Source organism: Mesoplodon bidens, assembly GCF_964165515.1.
Source record: "Mesoplodon bidens genome assembly, chromosome: 1".
In the NCBI taxonomy this organism is placed as follows: Eukaryota; Metazoa; Chordata; class Mammalia; order Artiodactyla; family Ziphiidae; genus Mesoplodon; species Mesoplodon bidens.
Window position 1 is genome coordinate 148223390 of NC_138176.1, and position 13257 is coordinate 148236646.

A 13257-nucleotide genomic window follows, 5' to 3' on the forward strand; every position below is an offset into this window, starting at 1 on the left:
TTCTACTTTTTGGCTGTTGTGAATAATGCTGTTATGAACACTTAGCATACAAGTATCTGTTTGAGTCCCTGTTTTCAAATCTTTGGAGATAAATACCTAGAAGTGGAATTGTTGGGTCATTGATCATTCTTATGCTTAACTTCAGGACCCATCAAACTGTTTTCCTGAAAGGCCATTTAGGAGGTTTCTAATTTCTCCACATTATTTATTTCCTTTTTTAAAATTAAAGTCACCCTAATAGGTGTGAAGTGATATCTCATTGTGTTTTGTTTTGTTTTGTTTAAAATTATTTATTTATGGCTGTGTTGGGTCTTCGTTGGCTGTGCACGGCTTTCTCTAGTTGCCGCGAGTGGGGGCTACTACTGTTCGTTGCAGTGCGCGGGCTTATTGCAGTGGCTTCTCTTGTTGCAGAGCATGAGCTCTAGGTGTGCGGGCTTCAGTAGTTGTGGTGCATGAGCTCAGTAGTTGGGGCTCGCGGGCTCTAGAGCACAGGCTCAGTAGTTGTAGCGCACGGGCTTAGTTGCTCCGCAGCATGTGGGATCTTCCTGGAACAGGGCTTGAACCCGTGTGCCCTGCATTGGCAGATGGATTCTTAACCACTGCGCCACCAGGGAAACCCTGCATTGTGTCTTCGTTGCTGCACGTGGGCTCTCTAGTTTTGACAAGCAGGGGCTACTCTTCGATGTGGTGCGCAGGCTTCTTATTGCGGTGGCTTCTTGTTGTGGATCACGGGCTCTAGGTGCGCGGGCTTCAGTAGTTGTGTTACACAGGCTCAGTAGTTGTGGCTCGCAGGCTCTAGAGCACAGGCTCTAGAGCACAGGCTCAGTAGTTGTAGCACACGGGCTTACTTGCTCCATGGTATGTGGGATCTTCTTGGACCAGGGCTCGAACCTGTGTCCCCTGCATTGGCAGGCGGATTCTCAACCACTTTACCACCAGGGAAGCCCCCTTTGTCCATTTTTAAATTGACTTGCTTTTGTTATTGAGTTAGAGGTGTTCTTTATGTAGTCTAGACATTAAGTCATTGTCAGATATACGATTTGCAAATATTTTCTCTCATTCTGTGTGTTGTTTTTTTCCAGTCTTTTGGTTCATTTATCTTTTATAACATTTACAAGTTTGCATTTATAATTTTTAAAATATTTAGATTAATATCTGTCTCCACTATTAGAATGTGAACACCCTTAGGGTAAGGACTGTATCAGTTTTTGCTCACTTTTATATTGCTAATGCCTAGCACAGGTGCTAAATATTTTTTGAATGAATGAAGGTATTTTAAGTTAATTTACGAGTTCCATTGATTGCCTATTCCATCTTAAATATCTATAGTACTCCATCTTGTTACTCTTATTTTTTCAAAATCTTCCCAGCTATTTCCTGGCTTTTATCATGTTCATTCATGTAAATTCATGCCCCTCCTGCCCCCCACATTGGTATCATTTTAGATAACTCATTTTTTTCTTTCAGAGGGCTTTCTTGGTAGGATAAAGGCTGCGAAGTTGCCATAGTCAGTTTAGGCTGTTATAGTCAAATAGCACAGACTGAGTGGCCTAAACCAGCGATCCCCAACCTTTTTGCACCAGGGACCAATTTCACGGAAGATAATTTTTCCACGGGGGGTGGGGAGGGATAGTTCAGGTGGTAATGTGAGCCATGGGGAGCAGCAGATGAAGCTTAGCTCACTCACCCATCACTCACCTCCTGCCATGCGGCCTGGTTCCTAACAGGGCGTGGACCAATAGCCGTCTGCAGCCCGGGGGTTGGGGACCTCTGGCTTAAACAACAAACATTTATTTCTCACAGTTCTGGATTCTGGGAGGCCCGTGATCAGGGTGTCGGCAGATTCGGTGTCTGGTGAGGAATCTCTTCCTACTTTGTAGATGGATGCCTTCTTGCTGTATCTTCACATGTTGAAGAGAGAGAGATATCAGTCTCTTCTTTAAGGGCACTAATCACATTTATAAGGGCTCCACTCTCATGACCTCACTACCTCCCAAAGGCCCTACCTCCAAATACCATCCCCTTGGGGATTAAGGCTTCAACATACGAATTTTAGTGGGGACACATTCAGTCCATAGCAGTACTGGGGCTAACAAAGTTAAAGGATTTGGTAATTAAGCAGAGTAGGGCTCTAGTATCATCAGCTTCACAGATGGGGCCAGTATAGCTTATCTGAAGACATTTGCATTTACAGGAAATCAGTCTGATGGTAAAGTGGTAGCCAATCATTTGTATAGATTCATAATTCATATAAGATTAGCAATAAATTCATAGATATAAGTCATTAATAAATATGAACTGTACTTAGTTTAAGAAAACTATTATGAATTTATACATACATGAATTCTTCATAGTTCAAGAGAAAGAGTAATTCTGAATAGTAGTCTTATGATATTTTTTCCTTCCTCCTAGATTTAAACAGTCAAGTTAAATCAAGCTGGGTAATCATGGCAGAAGGTGGATTCGATCCCTGTGAATGTGTTTGCTCTCATGAACATGCGATGAGAAGGCTGATCAATCTGGTGAGATGAACAGGACAGTCCTATTCAGAACTGAACTGTACCGCTCTGTCTTGTTTTTGGGAGCATGTTGTTTGTTGGAAGATTTTCATCTGATGGGCACTAAAAATTATTTCATAATTGAAATTCCACAGTGGTTTAAGTCATAATGGTTAAAATGCTTGCCAGCAGTTCTTTTATTAGAGATAAAAACAGATTGCTGTCTTTATTTATGGTAGATTTTTGTTGGCGAAATTCACCATCATGGGTGGGAAACACACATTTGTGTAGAGGCTTTTCTGTTCTGTATTTTATTTTTTGGCCATAACATGTGGCACGTGGGATCTTAGTTCCCTGACCAGGGATCGAACTGACGCTCCCTGCGTTGAAGCGCAGAGTCTTAACCACTGGACCGCCAGGGAAGTCCTCTGTTCTGTATTAATATATATAATTTTTGGCTATACGGAACTTGTTTACCTGATAAACTACTATGAAGTCACACTTCCTCTTATGATATAGTTCAAATCCTACTCCAACAAATGGCATGACAATAAAAATCTCTATATAGTTTATTTCCAGATCCAAATCAATTATTTGGCAGAGGCAGATTTCTGAACAACAGGCTTTGAGTGTAGTGAGATTTCAACTGTAGGTTTTTTTGTTTTTGTTTTTGTTTTTTGGTGGTACGCGGGCCTCTCACTGTTGTGGCCTCTCCCGTTGCAGAGCACAGGCTCCGGACGCCCAGGCTCAGCAGCCATGGCTCACGGGCCCAGCCGCTCCGCGGCATGTGGGATCTTCCCAGACCGGGGCACGAACCCATGTCCCCTGCATCGGCAGGCGGACTCTCAACCACTGCGCCACCAGGGAAGCCCCAACTGTAGGTTTTTATAGACTTTTAAAGCTTAAATACAGGGCTGTTTATGTACTATACTTTATACTTTTTATATACAAAGGAAAAATTTGACCATTATTAACAATAAAGTACAATTGACCCTTGAACAGCATAGGTTTGAACTCTGAGGGTCCACTTACATGTGGATTTTTTTTCAATAGTAAATACTGCAGTATTACACCGTCCGCAGTTGGTTGAATCCAAGGATGTAGAACTGCATATTTGGAGGAATTGTGTATACTGAGGGCTGACTATAAGTTACATGCGGATTTTCAACTGTATGGCGGGTTAGCGTCCCTAACCCCTTTGTTGTTCAAGAGTCAACTGTATATTATTATTATGTTATACATTATAACAACATTTTGCTGTTTTAAAATACTCTTGGGCCTCCCTGGTGGCGCAGTGGTTGAGAGTCCGCCTGCCGATGCAGGGGATACGGGTTCGTGCCCCGGTCTGGGAGGATCCCATATGCCGCGGAGCGGCTGGGCCCGTGAGCCATGGCCGCTGGGCCTGTGCATCCGGAGCCTGTGCTCCGCAACGGGAGAGGCCACAACAGTGAGAGGCCCGCATACCGCAAAAAGAAAAAAAAAAAAAAAAAAAAAAAAAATACTCTTGTACCGGGGTATATTATTATAGGCCAGTTAATAAAGGCAAGTACAAACATTTGCTGGAGTACTTGAATAAGCAAGTTTTCTGCTCACTCATTGTCTATGTACAGTGATTAGAAGTACATTGATTGTGAATGATGTTCCTTTGAGAATTAGCATATACTAGGACTTACGATCCTTAAGAATGCCTTAGAGGGATAGAAATAAACTAAGAACTTATAAATTAAATCAGACTCTTGTGAATATAGAAATAAAATGGCAGTGTCATATCTCTGGTAATTGATGTAAAAATAGATTAATCTGAGAAGAGTTTAAAAAATATTTTCTCCTGTTTATTTATGAAGTTTGAGCTGATAGTTTTTAATGTCTTAATTCAATCAAACATAAAGCAAATTTTTTTCAAATTACTCTGATATTAGGAACAAAAAATAGACTTGTAATTTAATTGTGGTAAAATTTCCCAGTAGATTAGTGTTTAATAAGGGCTACTACCTCTTTTTATTTCTTAGTATAGTATTTTTTATTTTTATTTTTTATTTTATTTTATTTTTTTGCGGTACGCGGGCCTCTCACGGCTGTGGCCTCTCCTGTTGCGGAAAACAGGCTCCGGATGCACAGGCTCAGCAGCCATGGCTCATGGGCCCAGCCGCTCCGCGGTATGTGGGATCTTCCCAGACCGGGACACGAACCTGTGTTCCCTGCGTTGGTAGGCGGACTCTCAACCACTGCGCCACCAGGGAAGCCCGGTATTTTTTATTTTTAACATGCTTTATTCTATTAGATCTGCTGCTTTTTAAGAGATGACTAAAACTAAGCCCTACTTTTTTAGGATTCCCTGTACACTTAACTTTACTTTAGTAGATTGTCAAGGAAGCCATGTTTAGCTTTTTTTTTTCTTTTTTTAATGGGCACATTAATTCATGCTTGATGGGACGTTACTTATAGCATTCTTGGTTTGAAATACTTCGTAATTATGTGAAAATAGATTTCAGATTTTTACAGATCTTTTAAAAGTCCACATTTTTTATTGTATGATGGATATTTTCACACAATATAAATTACTGATGGATGATCCCCTTATGTATAACATGCTGATAGCAGTATTGAAGATTCCAGAGGGAGGAGAAACTCCTTTGATTCATTAAGGAAACTTGCTGGCAAGGTTTGATAGATGTTTGTTTGAACTGAATTGTGCTTTTTAATTTTTATTTCATGTGTATTTCTTCTTCTTTTATTTAAATTCAGAATCAAGCAGCATTTTTGGATCATATCTACATTGTTGATATTTAAGTGCTTTCTAAACATTTTCCCTAGGAAGTATCATTAGAAATATGGTCTCTAAATTCAGAAATTCAAAGATTTATGAATAATACTATTTATTGTAGCATTATTTATAGTAATAAAAAGTTATAAGCAACCTTAATGTTGACTAGTAGGACAGTGGTTATATCATGGAAATTCATATGGTAAAATCTTGTTTAAAATAGTTGTCTTTGAAAAATATTTTAAAACAAGAGAGAAATGTGTGTTATATGAAATGAAAAAAAAAGATGTACCAATGGTGTTTAATAGATCTTGCATTTGTGTACATATACACATACACCCACACACCCACCCATTTCATATACACGTGTGCATAGGAAGAAAGACTAGAAGAGAATACACTGAAATGTTAAAAGTGGTTATCTCTGGATTCTGGAATATGGGCTGAGACTTCTCTTTTATACTTTCTTGTATTTTCTGTGATAATAAATCTTATAATCAGAAAAAAGTTATCTAACAAAAACTATCAATATTTTCATTTAAACTTCGTTGTATTCTTTTGTAATATATCAATACTAGACTTTTCTACCTCTCATGCATCCATTGTCTTCCACTCATACTTTATAGGACCCTTTTTTCCCAGTATCTGTTATCTTATTACCCTGTGGAACTCTAACTCTACAGCCTATATTTTATTGTATTGTATTGTATTGTATTTATTTATTTATTTGTATAAATTTATTTATTTTTGGCTGCGTCGGGTCTTTGTTGCTGCGCGCAGGCTTTCTCTAGTTGCAGTGAGTGGGGGCTACTCTTCATTGTGGTGCGCGGGCTTCTCATTACGGTGGCTTCTCTAGTTGTGGAGCATGGGCTCTAGGTGCATGGACTTCAGTAGTTGTAGCACGCAGGCTCAGTAGTTGTGGTGCACGGGCTCTAGAGCACGGGCTCGGTAGTTGTGGCACAGGGGCTTAGTTGCTCCGCGGCATGTGGGATCTTCCTGGACCAGGGCTCGAACCCGTGTCCCGTGCATTGGCAGGCAGATTCTTAACCACTGCACCACCAGGGAAGCCCCAGCCTATGTTTTAAAAGCAATTTATCTGAGGGTATAATTTTTCTATATTAGTTATAACTACCAGAATTTAGGTGTCTGCATGCTTAGGAAGCTCATAGATACAATAATACTGTGTTATAGTATGATAACAGTGCAGAGATTTATTCTCATTTTTTAAAAAAATGGACATCTAATTCATCTTTGTAATAGCATACCATCTCATTAATTTCAAGTTCTAATTTGGAATTTTTTTAATTTTTGACCTTATGTAATAAAATTGGATTTCCTTGTATATGATGGATATTTTCACACAATATAAATTACTGGTGGATGATCCCCTTATGTATAATATGCTGATAGCAGTATTGAAGATTCCAGAGGGAAGAGAAACTCATTTTGGGAAACTTGAGGATTTTAATGATTTTTTTTATGGTTAGCTCATTAGTTGTATGTTGGGTTGCAGTTTTTGTTTTGCCTATTCTGTGGAAGTAGATGGGCTTTGCCAAGGGATATATTCAGCTTAGAAGCAGTGAAGATTTTACCATTAGTTCCTTTTCATTTTAATAAAGTTCTGTTCATTCACAATTTAAAACTAATTTATTTTCCTGATTTAGTAATCATTTCAGTTAAGGTTCTTCACTGTAAGTAATAGAAGTTTTAGATGATTTAAGCAGAAAAGGACATATTAAAAAAATATTATGTGGCTCACACTGGATAACCTGGCATGGAAAATGAATAGGATCAAAGGGAATGTAAATGCCAAAACGAGCCCATGCTCCAAAACAGCCCAGCCAAAAAGCGGCTGCTCCTGAATTCCAGACTTCTGTGTATCCAACTGTTGATGCAACATCTCCATTTGGACAAATAGTAGACATTTTGTACTTGATGTGTGCATAACTGAACTTTTCTTGTCCCCAACCTTATACTTCTGTCTTCTCTATTTTTTTTTTCTTTTGGCCACGCCATGAGGCTTAGTTCCCCGACCAGGGATTGAACCCGGGCCACGGCAGTGAAAACACCGAGTCCTAAATACTGGACCGCCAGGGAATTCCCTGTCTTCTCTATTCACTCCATTATTCTGGTTGCTCAGGCAACAGCTTTTGTGTCATCTTTTACTCTGTTCTTTCAACCCCATGGCTAATGCAGAACCAAATCCCTTTGGCTCAACCTTAAAAATATATATCCAGAATCCAGCCATTTCTCACACCTCCAGTGAAACACCCTGGTCTAACCTACCATCATCTCTTGCCTAGGTTATTGAAATTAGCCTCCTTGTTGGTCTCCTTGCTTCTACCCTCTTGCCATCTCCATTTTCTTCAACTTTAGTCTCACTACAGGAGTTGAAATTAACTATTTCTGATAAGTCAGGTAATGTTCCTCCTTGCCTCAAAATTCTGCAGTAGTTCCCCATGACACTCATAGGGAAAAAAAGCAAAATTTATGTGGCCCTATGTGGCCCCCTTCACTCCACTGGTTCCGGTTTGCTCACTTTGTTCTACCGTTTCTGGCTGCCTTGCCATTCCTGAAAATACAGGTCACATACAAAGGATCAAGTGTCTAAATGGCTTTTAGACTTTTCAACAGCAAAACTGGAAGGCATTAGCACAGTGACTTTAAATTCTGAATGGAAATTATTACCAATCCATCATTCTATATCCAACCAAACTATCAAATAGGAGGAGAGTCTTAAAAAATTTTACCTCATGTACCTTTTCTTAGCTGGTTACTAGAGGATGAACTGTTTTTCACCAAGATGTAGGTATAAACCAAGAAAAAAGAGATTTCGAGTGTAGAAAGCAGTAGATCCAGCATATGAGAGAGGCAAAAGTAATTTCCAGGGTGATGGTGAATGGAGATCCCAGGATAATGGTGAAGGGACATTCCAGGGTTATAGCTACCCACATGCTTTCTTGATAAGGGAAGCTGTTTGTATACCCTAGCTGCTCACCCAGCCTAGTCCTTCATTAATAAATATGAACAGAAAAACAAGCAAAGAGTTGAAGAAAATAAAAGGACTACAATGTGGTCGCAGGTACAGCTACATTAGAAGACAAGATGAAATAGTTAGATCCTTCTAATATGAAAAGTCATTATGAATGTATAGCTAAAAATGCAGACCTATACAAGTATGTTATGCTGGCCTTAAGTACCACAAGCAACATGATTTTTTGAAATGGTAAAGTTTCAAAGTCACCAAATTCTTGGTAGAGTCATAAACAAAACTAAGTATAGTCTTCCCTTGATTTAAATGTGAAAGTCCAGTTAAATTCCTCGATAATTCTGTGCTGAGTATAACCATCCAAAAAATACTTTGTGTTTTTCTTTGAAATGGACTTAGATTATATTATAAGCTCAGGTTTTTCACTTAGTGCATGTGTGGCAGGACCTTTGAAAGTTAGGGGGGATGCAAGCCAGTCACAACAACCAAAGAACTGCCTCTCAGATATCCGTATGCCCTAGTACTGACACATTTGAGAACCTTTGAATAGGGGGGAGAATTAGGGTTTATTAAAAAAAAAAAAAAAAAAGAAAGAAAAAGGAAAACCAAGTAAGCTGAAGGCAGGCAGGAAGAAAGAAGAGAAGCATAGTTAATAGAAAGCATAAAGTAAAATGTTATGTGTGAGTGGATTATACTTGCTTATTAATAGAGACAGGTTGGAGTTTTTAAATGCTGTTGTTTATCAAGGGAGACAGACACTGAAAACAAAATCTCATAGATAAGTGATAAAAGGAGTGGGGGTGTAGGGGAAGCTGTCCCAAAAGAATGTGATACTCTTGATCTCAGACAAAATTAATTCAAAGCCAAAACAGTTGAACACAGGAATAATACTGACAAAAGAGAGAGTCCATCACGTCTGGGACAAACTGTTTATGTCCCAAACAACAGAGAATGCAAAAACAATTAGAAATAAAAGAAGAAACATATTTTAGAAGTATCTGAGAAATGTTAGTGAAAGCCATAGAGATGCCTTTGCAGGTTAAGGTTAGAGTATGTGTAGGTCAGGATAATGTTTGTAAATGCATAGAAGAGGTTCCAAGGAATATATCTCAGATTCATAACAATGGTTATATTGGGGAGAGTTTGAAGGGAATGTAGGCACTATTTTAAACCCACAGAAATCCTCTGATGTCGATCCTCCTTTTACAAATGAGGACACTGAGGTTTTCCCAGGTATTGGAGCCGACCAGAGAGTGGCAGAGGCACATTCGAGCTTGGCATTAGCTCCAGGCCCTGTGCTGTTTCTTCGGTACCATGATCTGCTCTGCTTCCTGTCGGTTTCCTTCAGGTACCTTAAAAAAAGCACTATATTTGCAGTCAAGGAGGCGGTAGAGGGATAGGAGAAAACTGTGGGAGAGAGACTCTTCACTGTATTTTTACCTTTTAAAACTATGAGAGTACATTACCTATTCAAATATTAACTTAAAAATAAAACTTTGTAAGCATCTTCAGAGGTATTATAAGCAGGACAGTTCTATAGAAAAACTAGTAATCACAGACTTTTTCCGCTGAAGAATAAAAGTTTTGAATGCACTGTTATGTAATTTGCAGAGAAAATATATTCTACCATGTTTAGCTTTTTAATAATTTTAATAAGACTGTATTCTCATCTTACCTTTGTTGATTTCTAAATTGGTACAGTTTGTTCTCATGTTAAAAATATATAGAAAAAACTTGTATGTCTTCTAAGGCTAAATGGACATAAACAGCAATTCAAACGCTTTACTATTGCCTCACCAGTTCTGTGTATGTTCTGATTATTTAACTGCTAAGCTGTACCAGTACAAAGAATATAAATCTGATTTTCATGCATTTTATTGTATTGGGTTGACCAAGGTGCCTTTGGTTTTTAAGTAAAAATAAAAGACACGTTTTTCATTTTCACCAAGAACTTTATTGAACAATGTATTCACCCTTTTGTTCCACTACCTTCTGTCATTTTTCAGCCAACTTCATACTTCCATCTTCCCAAAACTTTTTTTTAAAATAAATTTATTTATTTATTTTTGGCTGTGTTGGGTCTTCATTGCTGTGCGCAGGCTTTCTCTAGTTGCAGCAAGTGGGGGTTACTCTTCATTGCGGTGCACACGCTTCTCATTGAGGTGGCTTCTCCTGTTGTGGAGCACAGGCTCTAGGCGTGTGGGCTTCAGTCGTTGTGGCGTGTGGGCTCAGTAGTTGTGGCTTGCAGGCTTAGTTGCTCCATGGCATGTGGAATCTTCCTGGACCAGGGCTCGAACCCACGTCCCCTGCATTGGCAGGCGGATTCTTAACTAGTGCGCCACCAGGGAAGTCCTTCCCAAAACTTATTATCTTTTTGAGCAAAGAACTGTTCCAGGTGCCTTTTACGGTCTTCCAGGGAATGGAAATTTTTTTCTATTAAGAGAATTTTGTAAAGACTGAAATAAATGGACATTTGAAGGTTCATATCTGGTGAATAAGGCAGATGAATCAGAACTTCCCAGCCAAGCTGTAACAATTTTTGCATGGTCATCAAAGAAACATGTGGTCTTGTATTATCCTGATAGAATATTATGCATTTTCTGTTGACTAATTCTGGATGCTTTTCGTCAAGTGCTGCTTTCAGTTGGTCTAATTTGGAGCAGTAGTTGTTGGAATTAATTGTTTGGTTTTCCAGAAGGAGCTTATAATACAGGACTCCCTTGCAATCCCACCATATACACGATCCAACCTTCTTTGGATGATAACCGGCCTTTGGTGTGGTTGGTGGTGGTTCATTTCACTTGCCCCACCATCTCTTCCGTTCCACATTATTGTACATTATCCACTTTTCCTCACCCGTCACAATTTGTTTTAAAAACAGAACGTTTTCATTACGTTTCAAATGCAGAAATATGGTCAAGAAGGTTTTTTTCTGCTTGACTTAACACAGAACCCAAACATCAAAGCGATTAACATAACCAAGCTGGTGCAGATGATTTTCAGTGCTTGATTTGGATATTTTGAGTATGTCGGCTATCTCCCGCATGGTATAATGTTGATTGTTCTCAATTAATGTCTCAATTTGATCACTATCAACTTCAGCTGGTCTGCCCGACAGTGGAGCATCGTCCAGTGAGAAATCTCCAGCATGAAACTTCACAAACCACTTTTGACATGTTTGATCAGTCACAGCACCTTCTCTATACACTGCACAAAATCTTTTTTTGCATTTCAGTCGTTTTTACCTTTCTTGAAATAATAAAGCAAAATATGCCGAAAATGTTGCTTTTTTTCTTCTATCTTCAGTATTAAAATGGCTACACAGAAGTTCACCAGTTTTGATAAGTCTTTTTTTAAATGCACGCTGATATGAGAGCTGTCACATACAATCTAAAAAAGTTGTTTTGAATGAAGTTAAAGACAACTAAGTGCTACTAGAGCCATCTTAACAGAAAAGCATGAACGAACTTTTTGGCCAACCCAATATATCTGCAATATGGACTTTTAAAGCAAATGACTGTATCACTGTATTCTTATAGAAGTGTTTTATTTTTTATTTTTATTATTTTATTTTTTTTCCTCTGAGGCATTTTATTTGCACGTATGTATTACATCCCTAGAAAAAGAATCCAAGGATTTTCCCTCCTGTGTGTTTTCGTCTTGCTTCTTCATGGTCCATGATGCCAGCTGAGGTTGTCAGTACAATGAAACCAAACTGACGGGACGGGAGCAGGTTATTCTGCCATTTTTCTAGATCTTTGAGTTGCACATCAAACCTGGGGCTGATCACTCCACACTTACTTAGCCTGCCTGTGGGGTTCACAACAATTTTCCCAGCCCTGTGATCATCGATGATTTCAAATTCGCCAATGTAATCATGCTTCATCATCACAGTGAGAAACCTGACGATGACTTTGGAGCACAGCCTAATAAGAACCTGGCGTTTGCCTCTCTTTTCGGCATTGTTGATACTCTTGAGAGCATCAGCCAGGACATTCATGTGCACCATTATGGCGGCACAGAAAGATGGAGGAAAGAAATAGGAGTGTTTTAAATGATACATTATAAACTGTTTCAGTTCAAGGTTGGTAAGACTGCAGTACAACGAATGCCCGTTTTGGGGTGCTCATGACAAGTAAAGCTTTACTTATTCTATTGGCATGTTTCCTTCCTATGATTTAATTACACCCTTGGGTTACACAGGTATTAGACTGTTTTTAATGCAGATGTATTTTGCCAGGTAAGTGTTTTGCCAGGATTTGTTTGCCAGGTTCTGTTTGTCTCAGGAATGTTCAGAAACATTAAAAAATGGAGGCATTATCTGACATTACAGGCATTTTTCTAACCTAATCTAATACTCTAATTAGAACTTTAATGTTTTACTCATTAAATACTGGCTAAGAAGACTTAAAGAGGTGGATAAGAATATACAGTGAGTGGGCTGGGCTTCCCTGGTGGCGCAGTGGTTGGGAGTTCGCCTGCCGATCCGGGGGACGCGGGTTCGTGCCCCAGTCCGGGAGGATCTCGCGTGCCGCGGAGCAGCTGGGCCCGTGAGCCGTGGCCGCGGAGCCTGCGCGTCCGGAGCCTGTGCTCCGCGGCGGGAGAGGCCACGGCAGTGAGAGGCCCACGTACTGCAAAAAAAAAAAAAAAAAAAAAGAATATACAGTGAGTCCCTTTCAATTAAAATCAGATATCTTTATCATGTTACATACAGTTCTGTTTCATTACTTGTTAACATGGGAATATGCCTATTGATAAATATGGGTTTTTATTGATGTAGTAGTAGAATACTACTAGATATGTAGAAAGATGCCAACACAAAATCATAGTCTAATTATAAATCATTCTTTTAAGTTGTAGGTTTTTTGGTGTGTGTCTCCTCTGAGGTTAGTTTTGTTTTTAAGGAGTAATTTCCTTATAACTGATATATCTAGTTGTTTGGGTTTTTTAAAAATCACTTATATTTCCTTACAACCATAAAGACGGCCTGGCAAGAGACTTTTTCA

General features: G+C 39.1%; 2 protein-coding genes across 3 annotated transcripts in view; one reads left to right on the plus strand and one right to left on the minus strand.

Annotated features, from left to right (window-relative positions):
- The window catches only part of SMIM14 (small integral membrane protein 14), a 66505-nt gene that overhangs the window by 24542 nt on the left and 28706 nt on the right, over nucleotides 1-13257 (plus strand). The window contains exons 2-3 of one of the 2 annotated variants that reach the window (XM_081251346.1): nucleotides 1804-1854; nucleotides 2413-2522. In XM_081251346.1, the coding sequence (XP_081107472.1) occupies nucleotides 2448-2522 (75 nt within the window). In that variant the 5' untranslated portion in view covers nucleotides 1804-1854; nucleotides 2413-2447. The remainder of the gene's footprint in view (nucleotides 1-1803; nucleotides 1855-2412; nucleotides 2523-13257) is intronic. The other variant, XM_081251345.1, reaches the window with a different exon arrangement.
- Nucleotides 11839-12289, minus strand: LOC308619688 (small ribosomal subunit protein uS8-like). The gene has a single exon (XM_081238759.1). It carries the CDS (start codon nucleotides 12258-12260, stop codon nucleotides 11868-11870), a length of 393 nt encoding a protein of 130 aa, XP_081094885.1. The 5' UTR covers nucleotides 12261-12289; the 3' UTR covers nucleotides 11839-11867.